The sequence below is a fragment of the Propithecus coquereli genome, unplaced genomic scaffold (assembly GCF_000956105.1).
Source record: "Propithecus coquereli isolate 6110/MARCELLA unplaced genomic scaffold, Pcoq_1.0 Scaffold107, whole genome shotgun sequence".
NCBI classification, from domain to species: domain Eukaryota; kingdom Metazoa; phylum Chordata; class Mammalia; order Primates; family Indriidae; genus Propithecus; species Propithecus coquereli.
Genome location: NW_012134636.1, coordinates 1098695 through 1123564, shown reverse-complemented (window position 1 = coordinate 1123564; position 24870 = coordinate 1098695). Strand labels below are relative to the sequence as shown.

The 24870-nt window shown below is 51.3% G+C and overlaps 1 protein-coding gene across 3 annotated transcripts in view; it reads left to right on the top strand.

The window, feature by feature from the left end:
• The window catches only part of SRGAP3 (SLIT-ROBO Rho GTPase activating protein 3), a 242111-nt gene that overhangs the window by 149350 nt on the left and 67891 nt on the right, over window positions 1-24870 (top strand). For all 3 annotated transcript variants that reach the window (XM_012646635.1, XM_012646627.1, XM_012646643.1), the window contains 4 exons: window positions 5127-5189; window positions 18340-18525; window positions 22281-22409; window positions 23760-23981. In XM_012646635.1, the coding sequence (XP_012502089.1) occupies window positions 5127-5189; window positions 18340-18525; window positions 22281-22409; window positions 23760-23981 (600 nt within the window). The remainder of the gene's footprint in view (window positions 1-5126; window positions 5190-18339; window positions 18526-22280; window positions 22410-23759; window positions 23982-24870) is intronic.

The window sequence follows — 24870 nt, the reverse complement described above, 5'->3', positions numbered from 1 at the left end:
GGAGAGCAGGCGACGTAGCAGGGTGAGGTCGAGCTGGGAGGCCGGCAGCCTTATGGAAGCCTTAGCCAGCTCAGTAGGGAGTTCTGACGACGGAACAGCCCTTCGCAGTTGTCTGGGTTAGGACAGGGAGAGGCAGGCCTCTGTGTCCCACACTGACCAGTCTCTGGGTGAGGGCCACACCCAGAAGGAATGTCACCTTGTCCTCTGAGGCCATCCCTGAAGGGCGCTCTCAGCTGAAGGCTGTCTGCCCACAGCACTCCCAGTAGCAGGGAGTTCTGAGCATCCATCGCCAGAGGAAGTCTCTTTGTCCTCGTGGGGCTGACACTGGAGCGGGGCGGGGGGAACAAGTGATAAATGAATAAACAAGTAAACAAGCAAGATCACTTACAAGTGCAGAGAAGACATAACAAGGTATGCATTTTCCAGGCAGGGATGCTGCGATGCCGAGGGACTAATGACTGAGAGCCCTGCCTCCAACCCAGGTCTCTCTGGCCCCGAAATTCACCTTCTCTATGTCTCATGAGGCCTGTGCTAGTCGGTAGAGCCTCAACAGTCAAGCTAAGGAGATGGGACTTGATCCTGTAGACAACGTGGAGGCTTTGGAGGGACACAGTGGAATACATTTCTAGGAAGTTCCACTGGTGCAGGCATGCAGAACGGACTATAACCTCAAAGAGACGAGAACCCGGGTCTTTGTTAAGAGGCAGCCTCAGTGATCTGGGTCTTCAGTGACGTGCACTTGCTCTGGGAACCGGTGGTGCCTTTTAGGATGCCTTCGGCTGCAAGTAACAGAAACTGCTCCCCTCTGACGGTGGCTTAGCTGATGCGCCCACAGAAGTGGAAGGTCACTGGGAGGCAGGCCCTGGGTTTTCAGTTCAGTCAGTTACTCAGGAGGTCATTAAAGGAGCCAGGCTTGTTTTGCTCTGCCTTCCTAAGCCTGTGTCCTCTTTGGGTCCTAACATGCCTGCTGGTAGCGATTGTGGCTACATGTGTTTTTTTGCTGGCACTCAGTAGAAAAGCTAAAATCTTCCCCTGGACCATATAAGTCCTTCTCTTCCATCCACTTAAGTCACCTACGCGCCCATGGACTGACAACACATACCAGATCCTGCCATCTCGAGTTGGGATGGGGTCAGCTTCCGTCGAAGAACTCTCCTAGAGGAATGAATTCCAGGGCAAATTGACGGCTTTCTTGGAAGCAGGAAGGCCAAGAATGGGTGTGTGCGGGGAGTGGGGGACAAGCTCGCTTGCTACAGAGAACAAAGGACTGTGCGGTCTGAAGGCAGGACGCAGTGACAGATTGGATTGAGGAGGAGGGATAAAAAGAAGTGTTGAAGACAACTCCCAGGCTTCCAGTCAACAAGCCCAGGAAGATATTATCCCACTGACCAAAATCGAGGGGCGTGGGAAAGTTCAGGAGTTCCTTTGGATAATTGAGGTTCACGTGATGAGGGGACTTCTAGACCACACTGTTTTGCAACAGCGAAGAATACAGGTCTTTGAGCTCGGGTTCAAGATCATGCAGGATCGAGCACAGGAGGGAGGCCTGAGGGATGGTGACATGGCCGCTGGTCACCAGGAAGTAAGGGACATGTGGGGAGGTAGCTGGGACAGGGGCAGGGGCCAGGAAGGCAGGGCTGGAGGGGATTGTGAAGGCAGGACTGTCCCCAGCGAGCTGCTGCTAGGTTGGGGTCCCTGCCTGTGTGCGTAGTGACAGGGCACAAGGAAGTTCAGTACATCATTGTTTGAAATGATAAGAGACTAGAGGCGATCTACACGCCCATCCCTAAAGAGCTGGCTGAATTAATTTTGGTACCTCCGGCGTATGGAATCCTAAGCTGTGCAAAAATGGGGTGGAGAGCACGTGGGCTGGGATGGACAGATCTCTCAGACACAGCACTGAGCGAAAAAGCAAGACGCAAACGTGTGTATCGTACAGTCCCATTTGTGTTAACAGAGAACATACAGTATCCAGGCGTGTGCTCGTATAGCCATAGCATAGACGATTTCTGGAAGGTATCAGAAGACATTTTTCATAGCAGTTGCCTCTGGGTGGGGTTCTGGGAGCCTGGGAGACTGATTCTCTCCACCTGACCTTGCTGGCTGTTAGAATTTCTTCAACCATGTGTATTTATTACCTGTTGTAAAAACTAGATCATACAAATAAATACATAAGGAACAGAGCCTTGGGTGTCAGAGGTGTTGGTGAGTGGGAGGACTGAGGAAGCCACTGGGGCATGTCGGAGAGTCTGGAGTCAGCAGTGAGGGAACGGATGTCAGGGGCAGGAGCCACAGGGGAAACTGAGGAAGCGACCGCTCACGTGAGAGAATTGTGGAGACTAGGAGGTGGCAGTAGCTGGTTTGGTTCATAGAGCACCACTGTGGAAATCACAGGATGCTACCGAAGGTCCCAGTGAGCTCTGCACAGAAAGTTCTGCACAGGGTCTGCTGCGGTTTTGGATCGGGTCGCCTTTCTTTAATCACCAGAGCTGGAGGGAGATCTGTCCGATCTCTGGAATGGCCTCAAGACTTTTGCTGTCTGTTAAGCGAGCCGGCACAAGCAAAGACAGCCCTCAGAGGGTGATTCCTGTCAATCTGGGCCCAGAAGCTGAGAGAAAGAAAGGGCTGTAGGGTGAGGAGAAGGAGCCTGAGAAGACATTTCTGATCCAAGCCTCCCTCAGCGACCACTGGCTTCGAGGGCTCCTGCCCTGCATGGGGCAGGAGGAAGGCTGGTCCCTGCAGCTCTCTCAGCCTCCCGAGTAGCTGGGACTACAGGCGCACACCTCCACACCCAGCTAATTTTTCATTTTTTGTAGACATGGGGTCTCACTATGTTGCTCAGGCTGGTCTTGAACCGACCTCAATCGATCCTCCCACCTCAGCCTGCCAAAGTGCTAGGATTACAGGTGTGAGCCACTGTGCCCGGCCAGAAGTTCTATATCTTGATTATAGTGCCGGCAACATGTATGTAAATTCCAGAGACTCTGCACTGATACTTTGCCCCTCTGGGCCTCAGTTTCCCTCTTTGTCAAAGTAGGTGGTTGTTGGATTAGGTAATGTCTAGAATTTCTCTGCAGCTAGTCCCGCTGTGAGGCTGAGGGAGCTGGAAGGGAGAGCTGGATGCCTCAGCTGGGCGGGAGCAGAGAGCAGGGCTCCCGTTTTCAATACAGAAATGTAATGTGATGCTCTGGGCAGACAGGGAGAGTGTCTTGGTCCTTTCAGGCTGCTATAACAAATTCCATAGCCTGGGTGACTTTTAAACAACAGAAACATATTTCTCACAGTTCTAGAGGCTGGGAAGTCCAAAATCAAGGTGCTGGGAGATTCGATGTCTGGTGATGGCTAACTCCCTGGTTTATAGAGGGCACCTTTTGCTGTGTCTTCACATGGTGGAAGGGGCAATGTAGCTCTCTGAGGTCCCTTTTATAAGGGCACTAATCCCATTTATCAGGGCTCCACCCTTAGGACCTAATCACCTCCCAAAGACCTCACCTCCTAATACCATCACACTGGGAGCCCTCATGGTCCTCCCTCCGCACCATCCATTCTCACCCTTCCTGTTTCCAAGAGAGCCGTGAATTTTCCCTTAAATTCATTCCTCCAGGCAAACTTTTTAAGGGAAGATGACCCCATCCCAACTTGAGATGGTGGATTCTGGTACATGTTGTTAGTCCCGGGGTAAGTATGTGACTTAACTCGATAGAAGAGAAGGACTTATATGGTCGAGGAGAACGTTTTAGCTTTTCTACTGAGTGCTAGCACAGAAAGCATATAACCTCGATGGCTGCCGGTAGGCATCTTAGGAGCAAAAGGGGATGCAGCCTTAGGATGGCAGAGTAAAACATACAGGATTTCAACATATAGGTTTTTGGGGAGACACAAACATTCAGACATAGCAGAGAGTATTTACCAAAATCATAATCATAATAAAATAACAAAGAATCCTAAATTCTTCAGGCTGGGTAGAACCTAGAGATAGTTTTCACATTGTTTTATGAATGGTGTCCTTCAATATCATGTAAGTCGCCTCACCGAAAAAGGATTGTGGTTAACAAAACTACATACTGGGGGCCCCTCTTAGAAAGTCTCCATGTATGTAAGGATATTAAAGGCACTGAAAAGTCCTACAGTAAGCAAACCTGTCTACCTTTGTTCAACCAGCTTTCTCCAAATGCATGTAGTCACAGAAGCCTCCCTGCCCCTTGTCTAGTTTAGCACCTAGCAGTTACCTACAGCCCATGCTTTGGGAAGTGTTGTTTTAATGTAAGCTTGTTTTTTATAGATGAGATAGCTAAGGCTCAAAGGGGGAAGTGACTTTCCGAGGCCAATCAGGCAGTTGGTAACACTGCAGAAGTGAGAGCCTAGATCTCTTGCCAGAGGCCTTTCTGCTAATCCTGTTCCCTTGCTGTAGCAGACACCTTGACAGTGTGGACCTGCCACCAGGTCAGGATCCAGGCAGTGACAGGACGAGGTTAGACAGGCCAGGGACCAGCACAGGGGAGGGCGGAACTGAAATGTGGTGTTAACCCGAGGGTTAGGGTGTCTGTGACAACCAGGCCCTGAAAGCCAGGAAGTTGTCTGAGTAGGTGCCACCTGCTGATTGGTAGTCAAGGAAGACAAGCCTTCGGGAAGCAGGAGGGCACTGGCTTGCTAGTGGAAGGTGTTTCCTGGATCACCTGAGAGTTATCCTTTACTCTCATGAGCCATTGAGAGGCTAGATCATTGTTTCCCAAACCATGTTCTATGGAACCCCACTCTCATCAGAGTATTGAGCAAGGAACTCTGGTCATACCAGCTCAGGACACACAGAATTAAAGAAAGATTCTGTGGGGCTTTCCAGAATCTTTAATATGCTGTTGTCACAGTGAGTCACCAAGGTAGGGAAATGATGTGTAGGATCCTCCAGACTATATGACCAGGGCATCCCATTTGCAGGGAACCTCTCTGTGGCCGTGTTTCATGGACACAAGTTGAGGAATTCAGGCCCAGGTCAGGGAGGCTGATGGTGATTTCTGCACCCCTCCCACTGCACCACAAACATTCCTGACCTTTCTGTGTTGAAAAGAAATTGGTAAATGCAACCAGCAAACTGCTCCTCCTCTGACATTTGTTCTTCCACATTCCAGAGCAAGGAGATTGGCCTGCAGATGCACGAGGAGCTCCTGAAGGTGACCAATGAGCTCTACACCGTAAGTTCTGCACAGGGTCACTGCGGTCTGGGGGCTGGAGGGAGGCGAAGCAGAGGTCTGGGATGCCCCGGAGCCTTTTTGCTGTGTCTTGCGCCCTGTGACAGTGGCTCACCCTGTTGGGATGTGATGACTCACAGCCCCAGCTTCCGAGTCTTTACAGCTGGGGTGGGGCCTGGGCATGACTAGTTTGTAAAAAGTTCACGAGAGATTCAGACGACCTGTAGCTGACGGATGTGAAACCCACGAAAGCAAAGGACACACAGTGGAGGTGGGGAGAGCGTGGGTGTGTGCAGCCTCCTGAGCGCAGGAATGTGGGTTTTGGAGGCAGGTGGCACAGGCTTGAGTCGTGGCTGCCCTTTAACCACTGTGGGACCTTAGGCAGCCATGCAGCTCGTCTGGGTCTCCGCATCCTCATCTGCAAAGTGGAGCGCTGTTCCCAGGATCAGGTGAGGAGACGGGGCAAGCCCACCTTGCCATCTCCAAGGTGTAGTTTCAGAACATCACAGCTTGGCCCAGAGCTGACCTTGCTATTTGCTTGGAGTCAAGACCTAACTACACTTGAGATGGGTGTTAGAATCTGAGAAGGCCAGCGAACGAGGAGCGCACACGTGTGTACACACACACACACACACACACACACACACACACACAGCTATGGTGCAGGAGCTTACAGACTGTGCTGGGAGGAGCTTTTGGCTTCCTTAGAGAGGCTTGGGAGTGGGGCGGGGTAGACCCAGCAGGTAGCGTGCCAGGCCCCTCATCCCACAGCAATCAGAACAGAGTAGAACTGTTACATTTTAAATATACAGGCGTTCCTTATAAAGCTTCTCATTAAAGGTGTGTGTGTGGTGGGGGGAGGGAATTCTGCTGCTAAAATTAGATTTGAAAACGCCTGGAATGAGGGGAAGGAGCAGCAGGCTGTGTGGAGCCCTGGACCTGGGGTCAGAAGGCCCCCCACAGACCCTAACCAGCTGCGGGACCTTGGGCAAGGGATTTGCTTTTCTGGGCCTCAGTCTCCCAATCAGTAAAACCAGGCTGAGAGTGCCTAGATAGAAGTTGAAACTTGCAATTCTAAGATTCCAAATTAAGAAGCAAAACTTGAGCCTCTGGACAGCTTTTAGTTGGGTCACTCTCAAGGGAGGAATTGCTGCTGGAGAATACATATGTCTTTGCATCAGCTGGTCCTTGGGGGGCAGAACAGCCTACTGGCTTAAGGCACAGACTCTGAAGCCAGTAGACCTGGGTTTGAATCCCAGCATTAAAAATAGAGACAGCAGTACTTAATGCACACTCCTGTGAGAAGTGAAGATCCCATATGTGAAACATGCCTAGAACAAAGAAAACAAAAGGGCATGGTGTATCAGAAGAGCTTATTACTCCTTTTTTATCATCATCATTATTATCTGCACCTCCTTGGTGAGCCTGTTGGCTGCTGTATACACTCGCGGTGGGGGAAGGGAGGGTGATAAATGTGCCAGGCCGGGCCCGAGGGGGTGTGTCCTACTCAGAATTCTGCAGAGGGTTTGGGGAGACCAGGTGTTCCCTCGTCTAGATCCCTTTTAGGTTCCTCAGGCCCCTCTTTGAGTAGATCACTTTCCTCCACACTGTCCAAACACCCGAGCTCCACGTCCCGGGACCCCTGGCCACCCCTGCCTGGGCCTCTGACCTCCCGCTGGGCTCCCCTTCTTGTCGCCCCCTGCTCATACCAAACACCTTCCCTCTGCTTCTTCCCCCTGCACGCCCCCTGCCCACAGCTGCCGTCCTTCTGCCCCTGCCTGTTTGTGTCGTGCTCATTTCTCAAGCTCAAACCTAACCCCACGCCTTCAGAAAGCCGCCGCCTCCGGGCTGTGAGTTCCTATGGCACTTGTACAAACATCTCTCGTATGCCTGCATCCTGTCTCCCCGCTGCAGCGCGAGCTCCCTGGGAGTCCTGCTGAGGAGCACTGCACTAAAGGCCCAAAGGCTCAGTTCGAACCCAGCCGTGTGGCCTCAGCCTAGTCCCTTCATCTCAGTTTCCCCTGTGAAAAATGGGGCGGGTAATTTTTCTGCCGTTTGTGGATCGGACGGGGCCAGGTGGTTGTCAGAGATCAGGAGGATGGTGGTGTCTCTCTCTGTCCCCCTGTGGGGGGTGCCAGCACAGTGGCCTAAATCCAGCAGGTGCTCCACGCACACCTGCCTTGCTAGTCACAGGTCAGGGCAGCGGGACAGAAATGCCACTGGCGTGAGACAGGCAGCCAGGCAGGCTGCCTCAGACACGGCAGGAGGAGCCCTGCCTGGCCAGGGGAGGGGCTGGGAGCTGGTGGAGGAGGAGGGGCCCAGCGTCCCCGCCCCCAGCTCTGTCCCTGTGCTGCGTGTGGAGGCGTGGGAGCCTCAGGGTGCCGACAGCACCCCTCCAAGATCATTTGTTGACTGCACACTGAGTGTTCAGTAGTTACCCGGAAATTCCGTTCAATTCAAGCACGTAGGGCCAGCTGCTGGGTCCCCCGCACTGCAGAAGGGCACAGAGGGGGGTTGTGAACATTCGAGAGTCCATTTCTGCCACAGTCTTGTGCATCTCGGTGCTCCCAGGGTGCTTGCCAGTGCCAAGGAGGGAGGGTGGGATGGATGGATACGTGAAAGAAACTGGTTTTGCCCACAAGGAGTTTAGAATCAGAGAGATGAGAGTGGCATCTGAACTGAGGATACAGCACAAGACCGGGCCTAGCACATGCTGGACAGGGGGTCACGGGGGGCGCCCTGCCCGTGAGCTCTGTGGGGCTGGCCCTTGTCCCCACGCTGCGCCCAGAGCCCACTGCAGTGCTAGCACCCAGGAGGGGATCCGTGCGTATCTGGTGAGGGAGTGCGCACGTGTGAGAGACTGGACGGTTGAGAGCAGGAGGGAGAACAGGAAGGGAGGACATTCAGAAAAGTGACACTCTAGGCGGGCTCCTGTGTGCCAGGGTGATCTTTTCATCTTGCTGCCTTTGGATGAGTAGGAACTAAGAAGCAGAGGGACAGAGGAAGAGAAGGGGAATGCTCAGCAGGGGAGGCAAGGTAGCATCACAGCAGTGCAACCTGATGACAGACAGGTCTGGGTCTGAATTCCTGCTGCACCGCATGCCAGCTCGGCCAAGTCCATTGACCTCCTTAGACCCCCTTTGATGGCCAGGCAGGGAGGAGCTTAACGACTGCGGCCATTCAGTGAGTGCTCAGAAAGCATCTCGCACTGTATTAGGCACTTTATATGTATTATTTAATTAATGCTCACACATTTTACAGATAACGAAATTGAGGCACAGGGAAGTAAATGACTTGCTTAAGACTTTTGTATCAGTTATCAATTGCTGTGTAACAAACTACCTCAAAACTCAGTGGCTTAAAATGACCACATTGTATTTGCTCATGAGTCGGTGGGCCGAAATTTGGGCTGGTTCACCTGGGGCCCCTCACATGGCTGTAATTTTCTGGTCAAAAATTTTAAAAAAGAAAAAGAGCCCAAAGTGGACAAACCCCAATGTGCAAGCTCTTTTCAAACTTCTGCTTGTGTTGCATTTGCTAATATCCTTTTGGCCACAGCAAGTCTCACAGCCGAGCCCAGAGCATGGGATGGCAAAGTGAACTCCCCTCTCGGTGGCAGTTGCTGCAGAGTCACAACGTGAACGGCTGCGCCTGCAGCGATGCCAGGAGCAATTGCAGCCCTCTTTGCAAACGGTTCGCCCTGGCCGCCCAGCTGCTAAGGGCACCGCGTGCCCCACGTCCCAGGCCTCATCGCTCGGGATTCCATCTGAGCACTTTCTATAACAGTTTCCGTGCCTGGTTGTACAAGTCTGCACGGTCCTCCCCTGGCCCACAGTCATGACCGCAGAACCTGGGGAACAAGCGATACAGACAGAGGATTTTCCAGTAAGCCCCAGGTTTTTCCCTTTTAATGATCTATAAGAGAGGTGGTGGCAGTCTGTTCAGGGGGTACTACAGGGTGTGATGATGATGGAGCTAAGTACCAAAGGCCATCCATCACCTGCTCTAGGGAGAAGGCTTGTCTCCACATGGGGCCAGGAAGGATGCGGAGGAGACTGCAGGGCTGAGCATTTTATTCATTCATTTGTTCATTCATTCATTTATTTGTTCACTCAACAAGCCTTCCCTCTGCCCAGTCCTCATCACTTTGAGGTACTCTTTTCTCTAAAGCATGCTAGCACATGTGTGTGCACGTGCACACACACACACACACACACACACACACACCTCACTTCACCTGTTTTTCCCTGAACTCCCATCAGACTGACACAATATAGCCTTTGATCATATATTGCCCTGGGAGGAAAAAAGGGCAGAGGTTGAGAGTGTGGACCAGTGTGCCAGTCCTTCCAGAAGAGGTAAAACCAAACAAAACAACAAACAACCAAAAAACTCCACTCTGTTTTCACTGTTCAGCTAAAAATGTGTTCAGATTTTCACTGTATCTCTAGATCATGAAATGCATCTGTTGTATCAGCAACTGACAAACATCCAGCGTCACCCGCCACCCCAGATCCTCCTCTGTGCTTGGCACTCTGTTCCATGCTCTCCCAGGCATGGCTACAGGCCTGCCTTCCAGGCTGGGGCTGCAGGAGGGCCCTGTGACATTGTTCAGGGCCATGCAGAGAGGGACTGAGGATCGTCCCCGCCCAGCAGCAGCTGGTGGCCGATAGACGTTAATTGGCATGAACCGGCTCTGCCTTTACTTGCTCAAGTCTTAATTGGTGCGCTGGGCTCAGGGGCATGAAATCAACTCTGGGCCAACAGGCGAACCTTTGTAAAGGTGTCTCCCTCCCTCAGGGATGGGGGTGGTGGAGAGAACCTGAGACTGGGAGCCTAGGAACCTGGGTTCTGGTCCCAGCTCCACCCTGGGCTCACTGTGTATCTTTCCAGAATGACATTCAGGTACAACCCCCACAGTGTCACCTATCATTGGACCCTCTGTCATTTACTCAATATTTTTCTTTAAATTGACCCCTTCCGCTTTTTAACTCTCCTGGTCTTAGTTAATTAGCGGAAAAACAGCCTTGCGTACCGGAAGGGCACAGGCTTTAGAGTCACATGGCCTGGCTTCAAGGCCCTGTCACACAAACCCTCTGAGCCCCGTCCCTCCCTGGCATATGGGTCTGTTACCAGCTCATCCATCTGGGTTATTCTGCGGAGAGTGATCAGCATGGAATATAGCCCAGTGCCTGGCACACCTTAGTGCTAAATCATCGTGTCCCTTATGAAAGAATGAAGCATAAATATTTTTCCTACATAGCTCCAACTTTCCTCTCTCCCCCATCCCCCATTGCCATGGGGCCAGCCCAAGCCCTAAGAATGTTTTCTGCAAAACCTGCGACCACCTCCTTAGTTTCCCGTCCTCCAGGCTTGCTCTCTATTATGCATGCTCCTCACTTGAGCTGGAGGACTTTCTTTTTTAAAAAATTGTTTAATATTTAAATTAAGAAATAGCTAATACATGTACTGGTAAAAAAAAATTAAACAATACAAAAAGGTACACAGTGAGAAGTATGTCTGCCACTGCCTGGCTCTTCCCTGTCCCTACACACCCTCAGTTCCCAGGTTCCTGGGGTCTGGCTCAGCTGCGTCTCCTTCCAGAGACATTCCACTCACCAACCACCCAACCACACACACGCTCGGGCGTGCCCCACACCCCGCTGCTTTACACTAGTGGGAACAGCTGGCCCTGCTATTCTGCGTCTTGCTTTTGTCATGATGGTTCTTTTTGGAGATGGTTTCATCTCACTAATAATTAGAACTTCCACTCCTGTATGGGACTCATCACGGGCCGGGACTGGTCTAAAGGATTTATGTGTGCGACTTCATTCCATCCCCGCCATAACCCCCTGAGGGAGGCGGTGCTGCCACCACTCCCATTTCAGATACGAGAGATCTGAGGCTCGGACAGGCCGGGGGCCTGCCCGGGTCACCCAGCTGGGGAGTGGCACGGCCTAGCCCGAGATCTGTGCTTGGGCACTCCCCCGAGCTACTTGTGTAACTCCATGTAACTATCTGTATAAATATATATCGACTACTTGCCTGCCTTTATTTTGGAAGGATATGATATTGCACACTAGCGAGTGAAGACAGCTTGGTGCAAGGAGAAGTGTTCTGTTAGCTGGAAATCAAGCATGTCGTTCACTCTCGCTTGTGCCCGCCAGAGCAGCAGTAGCGACGCCTTAAAGACACATGAGCACCGACCGAGTCTTTCCTCCCGATGGAATCAGAGGGATCCTGAGAGAATTGGCTGTGGTTAATAATGCGCCTGTGGCAGCGAAAATCACCTCGCTAACACAAGCGGGTCCCACTCGCACTTTGGAAATGCCGACTCGCCACAAGTGAGCTGGGCTTTGGTCCTTGACCTCCCCCGTCTGTGGAAAGAAGGAGTGGAGCTAGACGAACTTGGAGGCTCTTTCAGGCTTTTATCTTTATGCCACTCTGCCCTGTGAGGGAGAGGAGGGGCCTGGCCCAGACCCAGGGCAGGGCAGCTCTGCCAGGCTGTCCTGGCCTGCTGCAGCATGTGTGCACAGGTTCATGCAGGGCCGGAACTAGTCCTGAGAACACAGAGATGAGGTTTCCCTCTAGGTAACCTCCTCGCCAATGCCAGCTCTCCTGCCCAGACACTCATTCGCTCAGAACACATTTATTGATCATTAGCGTGCCCAGGTGATGAGACATGGCTACACACTGTGACATGTGTCTTGGTGGGGATAAGACATGGTGGGAGGGAACGTGGGAGGTGGGATGGGGTGATGAAGACCACTGGGCATTGGGAAGGCACCAGAGAAGAGATGGCATTTGATTTCTGCAGTCAAATGCTCTACCACTGAGCTATACTCCCCGATTTGGCTCTGAATGACAGTGGACGGTTCCCAGGTGGAGAGAGACAGAGGAGCAGCATGTGGAATGGTGGGGGCGGCAGCTGGTCAGCACTGCTCACGAGTCACTGCCCTGAGCTTGGTCACCTGGGACCAGGACTTATGTGGGCTTGTGGGGAGGCTAGAAGGAGGGAAGTCTGCCTTTGGGGACTCATTCGGTGGCAAGGGACAGGAGTCTAGTGCAAACGGGCTTATGTAAAAATCACAGTCTGTTGAATCACGTGAGCAGGTAGCTCAGACACAGCTGGATCCAGGGAAGCACATGCTGGTTTAATTGTCTCACCAGTAGAGTGTGAACTCTGTGGGGGCAGAGAGCCCATCTGTAGTGTTTCAAAGTGCACATAGTATAGTACCTGGCACACAATAAGCTGCTCAATAAATATTTAATAATTGAAGGTGTAGCTGTCCCCACAATGTACTCACTAGATCAAAGGCAGAACGACACCTCTCCCATTTTATCCTGTTCTCTCCTTCCCTCCCTCCCTACCTTCCTTCCTTTCTCTACCCCTTTCTTTCATCCATCCATCCACCTTTGGGAATCAGCCTTTCTCCCCCTTTTGGTTTTGTTTCCCTCTGTGAGGGCTTCATGGTCTAGCAGGCTTCTCCTATGTGGTGACAAAGATGGTCCCCAGCACTGCAAGCTCCCTTCCTGTCAGCCTCCCTCAACTCCCTACCCCCAGTGGAAAGAGAATACCCCCTTCCCAATGTTTCTGGCAGAGCCCCAGGGCAATCTCTCATTGGCCAGGCTGAGCTCCTGAGCCCCAATCATTATGGCCAGATTAACATATTGTTCACTGATTGGCCAGCCTGGGTCTGAAGCCTGCCCCCAGGATTGGAGGGCCTGTCAGTTTCCCATGAACCATATGGACTGAGAATACCGGGGGGGAATTTGGGGGATTTCCTCAAAGAAAATCAGGAAGCTGTTCCCAAAGAAGGAAGACTGGATGATCCTGAGCAGAGAAAAACAACAGATGTCTGCTGAGGGAGAACTGGGGGAGGATGAGGAAGTGGCTTCTTTGGCTGGTGCCCAAACAAACACCTGATGTTCTTTCACCTATAAACTATTCCTCGTACCTATTTGGCCCCTACACCTGGGGGACTCACACTGCTCACTCTGTCTGGGATGTTCCATCCCTGCCCCAAGTCTGTTCACCCAGCTAATAGCGCTCTTCCTTCAAGGTTCAGTTTAGATGTTACTTCCTCTGGGAAGCCTTCCTGTAGTGCTCTGTCCTCCCCTCGTCAGAACACTTATTGCACCATGTGACAGTCACTTGTATAATTGTCTGTGTGCATCCTAGGAGGGCAGAGACCCTATATGTTTTCCATATAGTAGTGTTTCCTAGTATAGTACCTGGCACATAGTGAACTGCTCAGTAAATATTTAATGACTGAAGGTGCATCTGCCTTCCCCACCTCCAAATATACTCAGCAGATCAAAGGCAATAGAACTGTGCCTCCCCCATCTTACTCTCCCTCCATCCCTTCCTCTCTTCCTTTCATCCACTCATCCATCTATCCACCCATCTATGCATCCATGCACCCACCCATCTGTCCGTTCATCCATCCATCTACCCCATCCATCCAACCATATCCACTGATCCATCAATCTATTGATCCAGCCAGCCAGCCAAACATTCATTCATTCATGCAAATATATATTGATACTTGCCGGGTACGAGGCTCTGCTCTAGTGTGAGGAATATGATCATGAACAAGGTTCTAGCCTCGGTTTTGCATTCTAATTGGGGCAAGATAGTCTATAAACGTGAAAAAATATATATAAATTAAAATAAGATTAAGTTCTACAGAGAACATAGGCCGCTTACAGTGTGGATGGTCAGACTGAAATTTGGGAACTTCTCTTTTCCTTCAAGGAGGCCTTTGGCATGCGTTGGCCCAAGGTCTCACCCATACACACACGCTGGAGGCAGAGGGCTTCTGTGCCCAGGGATGGCCCTGCCCGTGGAGTAGAGGCTCGCACAGGACTGCGCTGTTGAGGAGCTGTTTTCTAATAACTGATCCTTATCCTGCCCCAGCAAGTCCCTTTATCGATGTTGTCAACTTCCAGATTCTGTTCGCCTTCTTTTGCATTTAAATGAGGGTCTGAAGGACTGTGCAGATAACACTTTGCTCTTTTCAGAATCTGAGGATCTGGAAAGAGGCAAAAGGCAACGTGTACACAGCCAAAGGCAGCATGATTACCAGAAAAGGCAACACCTAGTGGTGAAAAGACCCAGTCTCCGGTCTCAGCTCGGCTTGTTTTGTTGTGTGACTTTGGGCAACATATTTGCTATTTCTGGGCCTCAGTCTCCTTCAATGAGGGGTTAGGACACTAAGATTTCTGGAGGACCTTCCAGCTGTTACACTCTGCGAACCCAGGAGAATGAACGGGGTCTGAGCACGTGGTAAGTGCTCAATAAACGTTAGCTGCTGCATGGTGGTTACTGTTCTCATACTGCCTCCCGGGACTGGGGTAAGGATTGATTGAAAGGCTCCGTCAGTAGAGGGGATCATAGAAAGACGTTTGCAAACTTTGAAGTAAAAGATAGGTTCAAATACTATTTAACACATTCTGGACTGGCAACATTGAGCAGACTGTTCTACGCTATTGAGCTAAGGACCTTTCATACTAAAACCCATGTTTCAGGTAATTAAATAAAGGAAACATCTAGAGGATTCTGGGTATAAATAGACTCATTTCAGAGAAGCCCCCAGGTAAGCTCTTTGGTGGCAACTGTCTGACATAAATCACCCCGGGCAATGGAGGTCACCCTTTTCTTGGGATCGGGAATTGACAAAATTACGGAGTTTGGCTCGAAGGTGCATGGGGTTGTGTTCTCCGAGCACAGGATTTTAGGAATGCACTTCAGAGGTTATCCTGGGAAGTTTGGCTTGTTGGAGAGCAGAAAAAGTACTCTGGGGCTCCAGAAGAGTAGAAAATGATACAAAGGGAGGGGGAAAAAAAGAAAACTAGGCAAAGGGAAATGTGGGAGATGAGAACACGCAGCTGGGATGCTGACCTTGAGTGGATGCACGCGTGCGTGGATGATTGGACGGGAAGATCTGGCAGCAAATAGAAATGCTCTCTCTTCCTAGTAGCTGTTCAGCACAGATGACGGATTCATGGTGAGGTAAACAGACTCAGAAGCTGAAATTTAAAAAGTGGATGTAGCAGGAGCCATTGAACCCAGAAAGAGATGGGGTCCAGAAATGAACAGCACCAGAAATATTGGGGTGGGCAGAGAAACCAGAGGTGTCTGTGAATGTGGAGGGACAGAGGAATGTAACAAGAAGGGCAAGGCGGGCCCTGGAGGCAGCTGCAGCAGGTATCCCCAACTCTCAGCCACATCTTTTTCCCAAAACCATGGCGTGGAGATAATGGAAAATTCGGCAGCTGCTTTGGTTATCAGTAAGCCTGCAGTGACTCCTTGTGGCCACTAGATGTCGAGAACGCATCAATATGGCACACTTTCCGGTTCTCTGAGTTGGGGGAAATGAGCTTAGTGACATGGGCGTGCAGAAGGGATGACAACAGCAAGAAGGGGGTTTCTAGGGGCTTTGGAGCAACTGAAAGGCATGCAAAATGGATGAAATAATCAACAAGTGGCTTTCTAGGGGCTTTGCAGCAACTGAAAATCAGCGGAAGTGAGTGGAATGCCTAGAAGGGATCTTTCCGCCAAGACCCCTGCAGAAAAGTTGACAGTATTTTTTATTCATGTATTGTTTGCAAGTATGGGAAGTTTTTAGGATGAAGGAAGGAGAAAGACACATGGAATAGAATATGTTTTTTCACATTAGCTAAAGTTTTCCAGAGTTTGCAAGTATTTTCCTGAAGTCAAGTGAGTAAGTTTAAGGTTCTTAAACCCTCAGCCCAAATTAGGGATGATGGTGGTGAAGGGGTGCGGTGCTGGTAGTGGTGGTAGCATCTAATTGCCTACATGCTCTTACTATGTGGAAAGTCTTGTTCTCAACACTTTACAAAAATTAACTCATTTAGTCCTTACAACAAACCTATGAGGTAAGTGCTATTATTAACCTGATTTTACAGTTGAGGAAGCAGAGGTCAGAGAGGTTGTGTGACTTGCCCAAGGTCACACAGCCAGCAAGTGGAAGCCTCAGGATTCAGTCCAGACATTTTGGCCCACAGTCCTCTTTCTTACCTGCCGTGATCTACAATAGATGTTGCCCCATTGACTCCTGGCCTGTGGCAGAGGGGACTTTCTGAGCAACAAATCAGTGCTGTGATTTAATGACAAAAGTTACTGAACGAATTACTTTGCAGTGCTTCAGTTGAGCATGCCTAAGATTATCTGGCTGGCCAGTAACTCACTCTAAGTTCCCTGATTTTTAAAGGGCCTGGTTAGGTAGGAGCACATCCCATTCCCAGGTAGAAGCCTCTGCTCTATTCGTTGCTGTGATTATCCAAACAACAGAAGAGAATGAACAAGGCTCAGCAAACATGGATTCCAGAAATTTCTGTGTTTCTTAGTATAGAAATATGATTATAAACTTGATAGTGCAAAAGGAAGTGCACTCCTAGTTGGGGACCAGGAGAGAAGATGCTGCGGGCAGGGGACTCCCGCCCTGCTCTCAGGTTGCCAAAGGTATTCACATCTGCTGAGAAAATGGAAATGAGTTAAGGAAATAGTATGATGTGGTAGATTGAAGTCAGAGGCTGGATTTCTAATATGGTGAAACAGAAACTTACCATATGACCCCCCGCCGTTCCACTCCCAGCTGTTTACCTGAGAAAAATGAACATATGTTCACACAAAGAATTGTACACAAACATTCATAGCAGTTTTATTCAAAATAGCTAAAAACTAAAGCAACCCAAATCACTAAGGACATATGAATAGATAAACAAATTGCGGCATAGCCACACAATGGAATGCTTAGCCACAAAAAGAATGTCTGATACATGCAGCATCATGGTTGAATCGCAGAAAAGTTATGCTGAGTGAAAGAGGGTAGACCCTAAAGAATTTATACCGTACGATTCCTTGTAACTGGAGTTCTAGATAGAACACACAAAACCAATCCGTACTGACAGAAAATCGGTGATTATCTGGGGCTGGGGTGGGGTCGGGGATTGGCTGCAAAGGGGCCTGAGGGATCTTTTTGGTGTGGTGGAAGTTCTATATCTTTTCTTTTTGGAGTCGGTTGTCTCTGTTTGTGGCCCAAGCATGAGGGCAGTGGCATGATCAGGGCTGACAGAAACCTCAGAGCATGATCAGAGCTCAAGCCATCCTCCTGCCTCAGCCTCCTGAGTAGCTGGGACTACAGGCGCACACCACCACATCCAGCTAATTTTTCATTTTTTGTAGACGTGGGGTCTCACTATGTTGCTCAGGCTGGTCTCGAACCGACCTCAAGTGATCCTCCCACCTCAGCCTGCCAAAGTGCTAGGATTACAGGTGTGAGCCAATGTGCCCGGCCAGAAGTTCTATATCTTGATTATAGTGCCGGCAACATGTATGTAAATTCCAGAGACTCTGCACTGATATTTTACCCTCTGGGTCTCAGTTTCCCTCTTTGTCAAACTTAGGTGGTTTGGATGAGGTAATGTCTAGAATTTCTTCTGGCTCACAAATTTCCCTTGTTGTAACAATATCCAGTTTTTATTGTGAAAGTAGAGTAGCGAAGAGTTATTTGCTTTATGGGAATTGTTTACATAGGCAAGGATGAGTTTATTCCAGAGAGCATAGAATATCTGTTGGGTTATCTAACAATACTCCTTCTGGGCACACAGCCATTTTCAGGCCTCATTTAGTCCAGGAAACAGCTGAGAAAATGACGTGCATGTGAGTAGGAAGGACATGCCCGTGGAAGTCCCATGAGTACGTGAGGAGGGGCTTTCCCATTGGCACTGGCGGCGAGGGAAGGACGTAAGAGTCACTGGCGGCAGGGCTAGAGAGGACAGCTGAGGAAGGGCCGGGCTCGCCTTCTCACCTCTGAGGACCAGCCCCGCTCCCGCCAACCCCCCGTGCTCGGGGGCTGTTGTTACCCTTTTTAATTTCCAAGCCTGGCACTTAGTAAGGACTTAATGACGACGATGATGATGATGTTCATCTTCATCATCATCATCATCATCATTTCCGGCCCTCAGAGAGTTTGTGTAAAAGCAAATAAACGCAGCGCTCAGCGTGTGTCCCGGGAAGGCGGGGACAGATCGGTCTGGAGCACAGAGCGTGGGAGGGGCCCCGAGCAATAGGACCGCCCCGCGGGGCCACAGCGGGCTGCTGATCTCTCGCACTCGTGTGCCCCAGGTCATGAAAACCTACCACATGTACCACGCGGAGAGCATCAGCGCAGAAAGCAAGCTGAAGGAGGCCGAGAAGCAGGAGGAGAAGCAGTTCAACAAGTCGGGAGACCTCAGCATGAACCTGCTTCGGCACGAGGACCGGCCGCAGCGCCGCAGCTCTGTGAAGAAGATCGAGAAGATGAAGGAGAAGGCGAGTGGGGTCTGGGCACGAAGGGCACGAAGCGGGACGGGAGGGCTGTGCTCCCGGCTGGCAGCCTTGGCCTGCCCCGCGTTCCTCTGCAGCCGGGGTGTGGGTGTGGAACGATGCCACCCCCTGCTGCAGTGGAGGTCAGTGGCACGGAGGAGGAGGAGGGCTGGCCACGCCCCTGCTAGCACAGCTTGGGCCTGGCCTAGCGCCAGGGTCGCCAGGGTCGACAGGCGGGAGGGCGCTCAGCTGACAAGAGAGCTGACCTGTGCCGAGACTCACGGGCAGCAAGCGCGTTCTCAGATGGGCAGGAATCGCCAGGCATTAGTGGGGCAGGGGCTTGTTCCAGAGGCCAATTTGGTGGCTGAGGGCAGGGGGTGGGGGGTTGATTACTGACTATGTCCCAACAGGAGGGAACAGCACCGGGCCACCAACCAGCACCTGGGAACCTGGTGGAGGGCTCATTCCAAAACTGCCATTGCCAAGCCAGAGACAAGAGATGTAGAATCACTGTATCGGTGCTTTAGTAGGGCGTGGTAGAAGGAGTTCCAGTTTCGGGGTCAGATGGGCTGAGTTTTGAAAATGCCACATTACAACACCTCTCTGAGCCTCAGTTTTCAAATCTGGCAGGATGCCAAATAAGTCTTAACCTCTCATATCAACTGTGATCCATTGGTAGTGGCTGCCCAGAGCTCTGGATTGGGGTTTATGAAGCCCTCTTCAGGCTTAGTTAAAAACAGTGCCATCGTTTAATGATGTCTGCCATGACCAGGGAGTACACATGTTACTTTCCTGTCATCTTAAACTAGGTGACTTCTGAGGTTCCTTTCTTCTTAAGAGGCTACGATTTTCTTGTTGAATTCTCTGTATTCATTCATTACGTGCAATCAGCAAGTGTCCTGAACTCTTCCTGTGTGCCAAATATGGCACTAGATGTTTATTTGGGCCTCTATGAGTCTAATTATATGATCCTTTAGCTCTAAAAATTATAGGAGATTGGATGGTTACAAAACTTAACAAGACCCTGATAAGCCGGAAAAGTCAGTAGAGGTAAATAAAATATAATTCCGGGGTAATTTCTGAGGGCAAAGAAAACTACAATAATGAGGCAGAGACCCAATTTAAAAATGGACAAAGAATTTGAATAGACATTTCTCCAAAAAACATACACAAGTGGCCAATAAGTACATGAAACAACTGTGTGCATCATTAGTTATTAAGGAAATGCAAATCAAACCCATAATGAAATACTGCTTCACACCCGCTAGGATGGCTAGAATAAAAATGGCAGACAAGGCTGGGCGCGGTGGCTCACGCCTGTAATCCTAGCACTCTGGGAGGCCGAGGCGGGCGGATTGTTTGAGCTCAGGAGTTCAAGACCAGCCTGAGCAAGAGCGAGACCCCGCCTCTACTAAAATTAGAAAGAAATTAATCGGACAACTAAAAATACATAGAAAAAATTAGCCGGGCATGGTGGCGCATGCCTGTAGTCCCAGCTACTGGGGAGGCTGAGGCAGAAGGATTGCTTGAGCCCAGGAGTGTGAGGTTGCTGTGAGCTAGGCTGACGCCATGGCACTCACTCTAGCCCAGGCAAAAGAGTGAGACTCTGTCTCAAAAAAAAAAAAAAAAAAATGGCAGACAATATCAAGTATTGGTGAAGATGTGGAGAAATTGGAATCTTCACACACTACTGGAGGGAATGTAAAATGGTTCTATCACTTTGGAAAACAATCTGGCAGTTCCTCAAAATGTTAAACATAGACTTACTTCCCATGTGACTCAACAATTCCCTTTCTGGGTATCTACCAAAGAGAAATGAAAACATATGTCCATGCAAAAACTTGTATGTGAATGTTCATAGTAGCATTATTCATAATAGCTGAAAGATGGAAGCAACTCAGATGTTCGTCTACTGACGAATGGATGAATAAAATGTGGTGTATCCATACAATGGAATATTACGCAACCATAAAAAGGAACGAAATCCTGACACTGACATGTGCCACAAACGTGGATAAACCATACTTGAAAACAATATGCAAAAGTGAAAGAAGCAAGTCACAAAAGACCATTTACGTGTCTTTATATTGTACAATTATATTTATATTCAGTATCTAGAATAGACAAATCCGTAGAGATAGAAAGTATATCATTGATTTCCCGGGCTGAAGAAGAGGAGAATGGGGAGTGACTGCTGATGGTTGAAGGATTTCTTTTGGGGGGGATGAGAATATTCTGAATTTAGGTACTGGTGGTGGTTGTACAACTCTATGTAAAAATAAATAGAAATAAAATAACCAAGCAGAGAATGCTAGGACTATGACACAGGGGGAGACACAGAGGGGTAGAGAGAGTACTGGCTGGGGGTCTGGAGACCAGTTTTTAGTCCAGAGTTGTATATTAATGAGCCACTTGGCTTTTGGTTAAGCCACTTCTCTTCAGTTCTCATTTTGTCACCTGTAAAATAGGTGAGTTCAACTAAGACACTTTTAAGATCTTTTCCAGGTATAAAATTTTGTAAGTCTCTGAAGGGCTGAAAATGGTCTCAGGGTCATAGTGGGCCACTAGAAATTGGCCAGGAGTATTTTAACTCTCTGCGGGGACTGGGTACATGGGCAGTATAGGATGTATTAACAACTGCCAGGACCTTGGAGAAAAGTCAGAGGAGATCTCTGAAGAGAATTAAAAGGTTGACCATGGGGGTACCTCTGCTAAACAGCTGGAACTCAGTGTGGAACAGGAAGGTGTAAGAATGTCTAGGTGAAGGAGGAACAGCCCGTGTCTTTATGGAGGCCCGTCTTTCTACCGAGTAGCGGGAATTACAGTGTGAAAGGGGTGGGGACAGCTGTCCAACCTGCTTTCCCTTCCTCCCTGCCCAGGCTGGCCCAGAGGAGGGAGGCAGTGAGGCTCCTAGCCAAGACCTCTGGCTGCGTCACCCACCCTCCCCACCGCTCACACCCAGACAGCCACTCTCCTGCCCTCCCTCCCCCTTGTCCTTCGGTCAGCAAAAACCACAGGACGCCTCCCTTGTGCAGAGACTGCTCTGGGTGCCGCAGACCCAGCAAGAACAAGGCAGATCAAGCGCCTGACTTCATAGAGTTTGCTTTCTAGTAAACAAAGAGATAAAACAAAAAATACAGTTTCAGGCGGTGGAAAGTGTTTATGAAGAAACAGCTGGGCAGGGAGAGAGGGGGAGGGAGAGGGGGAAGTGGAGATTCTGGGGGTGCACCGTAGACAAGCTTGTTGTCAAAGGCCGTGTGACCTGAGACCTTGGGTGAGGAGCCGCGTGACGTGAAGGAGCAGGCTGCGTGGCGATTTGGGGAGCTGGCCTGCCAGGCTGACGCAACGCGAGTCTGCAGGCCTTGAGGCAGGAATGAACTTGGCCTCTTAAGGGATGGACGAAGGATGCTGAGTGAGTGAGGGGGAGTCTGCAGGAACATGGGGCTCGGAAGGTGGACAGAGGCCAGGTCCTTGGGGCTTCACAGCCATCGGCGCAGTTTGGGCGTCCATCGGAGGGTGTCTAATAGGGCTCTTACTGGAGCAGAACCATCGAAAGGCCGCCGCTTATCAGACAGAGGTGGGCTGCACACGTGCAACGTAAGGTGAGCTTCCCGGTCCAGGTCCGCGCCCTCCTCATCCAGCGCACGGAGGCCTTCCACAGGTGTGGGTGTGGGCTCGAATGGCGGGCCGTTCCCATAAAGAAGATCCCAAATCCTGCCCATAAACAGCTCGGCTCTTACATCTACTCCTTCTTCTTCCAGAGGCAGGCAAAGTATTCTGAGAACAAGCTGAAATGCACGAAGGCCCGGAATGACTACCTGCTGAATCTGGCAGCCACCAACGCAGCTATAAGCAAATACTACATCCATGACGTCTCTGATCTCATCGATGTGAGTCTGAGTCGGAGCCGGGCCTGCGCCCGGCTGGCCTGCATCCTTAGCCGCACGCGGGGGTGGCCGGTGCTCTTTGGAGCCTTGCTGGAGGGAAAGGGCAGGGAGCATTTGGGACCTGCAAAATGAGGGATACCTCACGGTTTTGGACTTCGTAGGTGGGAGGTGGGCCTCCGGGGGCCCCTACGCAGCTGGCTTGGCCGGTCGTATATTCGATGCCACCTTCCCAAGTACCCCTCCACACCAGGTCCTTTCCTGGGCTGAGGGGTCCAGGGGTGAATGACACAGGTCATGCTGTGGGCAATTTCCCAGTGTGGTAAAGGAGCTGTTAGTATGGTCAGCACCCCAAGTCCGGCCAGACACACGCGCATGGGAAAGCAAATAGTGGATGAGACAGAAGTAATTCCACAGACCAGCCTCATATGGAAGGTTGTGTGGGGAAATCAGGCAGCTGAAGAAATGGAGAGTGGGGCCCTGGCTCCTGAGCACCCGCCGTGTGGGCCGCGCCGCAGGGACAGCCAGGCTCAGGGAAAGGACGCCGTGAGCGGTGGCGCTGGGGGGGCGGCTTCTGTGTTGTCTGAGATGAGGCCGGGACTGTTTCTCTTGTGTCCCTGTTCCTGCGCAGATGGCCCCACAGACGCTTGGCGAAGGCTCAGCACCGGCCTGGGGGTCCTTTTCCCGACTTCCTGGGAAGTCAGAGGGCCGCTGCTTTTCCCATGGCTGCAGAGGGGGAGCCACTGCCACCATTCCAAGCAGATTTTGCCTTTGCCACTTGCTCTTTCAGCCCTTTCGGCCCTGCATTTCCCGAATATTGATCGCGCACCTACGTGGTCTAGGGCTTGAGGTGCAGCAGTGGGCCGGAGCCAGTGGGTCTGTGCTCGTGGAGCTTGGCCTGCGAGGACGTGTTAATAGGCGATGACGATGGCAGTGGCAAGTGGCAGGGTCACAGTGAGGGAGGTGGAGGGAAATCAGGACCCCAGAGGAGGAACATCTGACATAAACTCTGAGTGGGGAGAACATCGAGGAAGGCTTCCTGGAGGAAGTGACCTCTAAACTGAATCCCGAAGGAAGAGTACTCCAGGCAGAGGGTCCACATGTGTGCAAGCCTAGAGACGAGATAGAACATGGTGAATCTGGGGAGCGTAGTTCTGCCGTTGCCCAAAGCTTAACCCCAACTCCCTCTGAGGGCTCCGGTGCGGCTGCGCAGTGGGATTCCAGAGTCAGGCCTCCAGGATGGAGACGGAGATCTGGCTGTGGAACGGGAGGTTACTGTAAGTCACTGTGGTGGTCGGTGACCGCCCCCTGCACGCCCCGGCTCTCACCTGCACCCTTCTGTTGCCTCTGCCCAAGTGCTGCGATTTGGGCTTTCACGCCAGCCTGGCCCGCACCTTCCGGACCTACCTCTCGGCCGAATACAACCTGGAGACGTCCCGCCACGAGGGGCTGGACGTTATTGAGAATGCGGTGGACAACCTGGATTCCCGGAGCGACAAGCACACCGTCATGGACATGTGCAACCAGGTCTTCTGTCCTCCACTCAAGTTTGAGTTCCAGCCCCACATGGGGGATGAGGTGGGTGTCTCCCGGGAGCCGTGCTTGAGGCTGCTTCCCGCCGTTTTCCCGAGCGTTCCAGAATGTCAGACCCGGTTGCACATGGGGGGCTTGCTGGCTCAAGCCCCACCTTCAGGATCACAGGAGCCTGGCTTCCCTTAAAGTCCCTCCCGGGTAGGTGTAGAAGACCAGGAGGGAGCCCCAGTCTGCACACAGTCTCAGATTCTTCCCTCGGACCCCTGGGCGAGGACCCCCACCCGCCTCCACCCCCAGCCCTCAGGCCGGCACCCTCTGCCAGGGCGCTGCCTTCCCCCGGTGCTGCGAGCTCTGGATGTGCCAGGCGAGGGAGTTCCCTTCAGCGCTTGTGCCGCTCAGATCCTGGTTATATTCTGAAGGAAAAGCAAATGGTGAGAAGGCACTTGCCGCTGGCCCCAGCATGGCACGACTGGTTACCCAACGTTCACGAAATGCCTATGCAAGTAGTTCCCTGAGCTTTTCTCCCGCCCAAGTACTAACCAGGCCCGACCCTGCTTAGCTCCCGGGATCAGATGAGATCGAGCACGTTCAGGGGGGTACGGCCATAGTCTCCCTGAGTTTTTCTGTGTCACTGCTCCCTCTGGGAGCTGGGGCGACCTGGACAACAGTGTGCCAGACCCAGCCAGCCTCTGAATCGCAGTGGGGCTCAGCTGGGCCACACATGGCACCTGCTTGGTGGGGCGGGACAAGGGGGCATCTGAGAAGGTGGCATTTGCTGGGCCCTCGGTGGCTCTGCCCACTTTCTTCTGCAGGGTCGTGTTGCCGCTCCTGCCCCATCCCTGTGCTCTGAGGTCCTTTTGATCCATCTCCTGGGTCTGAAAATGCTGGCCTCATCGTTACCACTGGTGACCGTGAAGTTTGGGTTGCCTAGTCA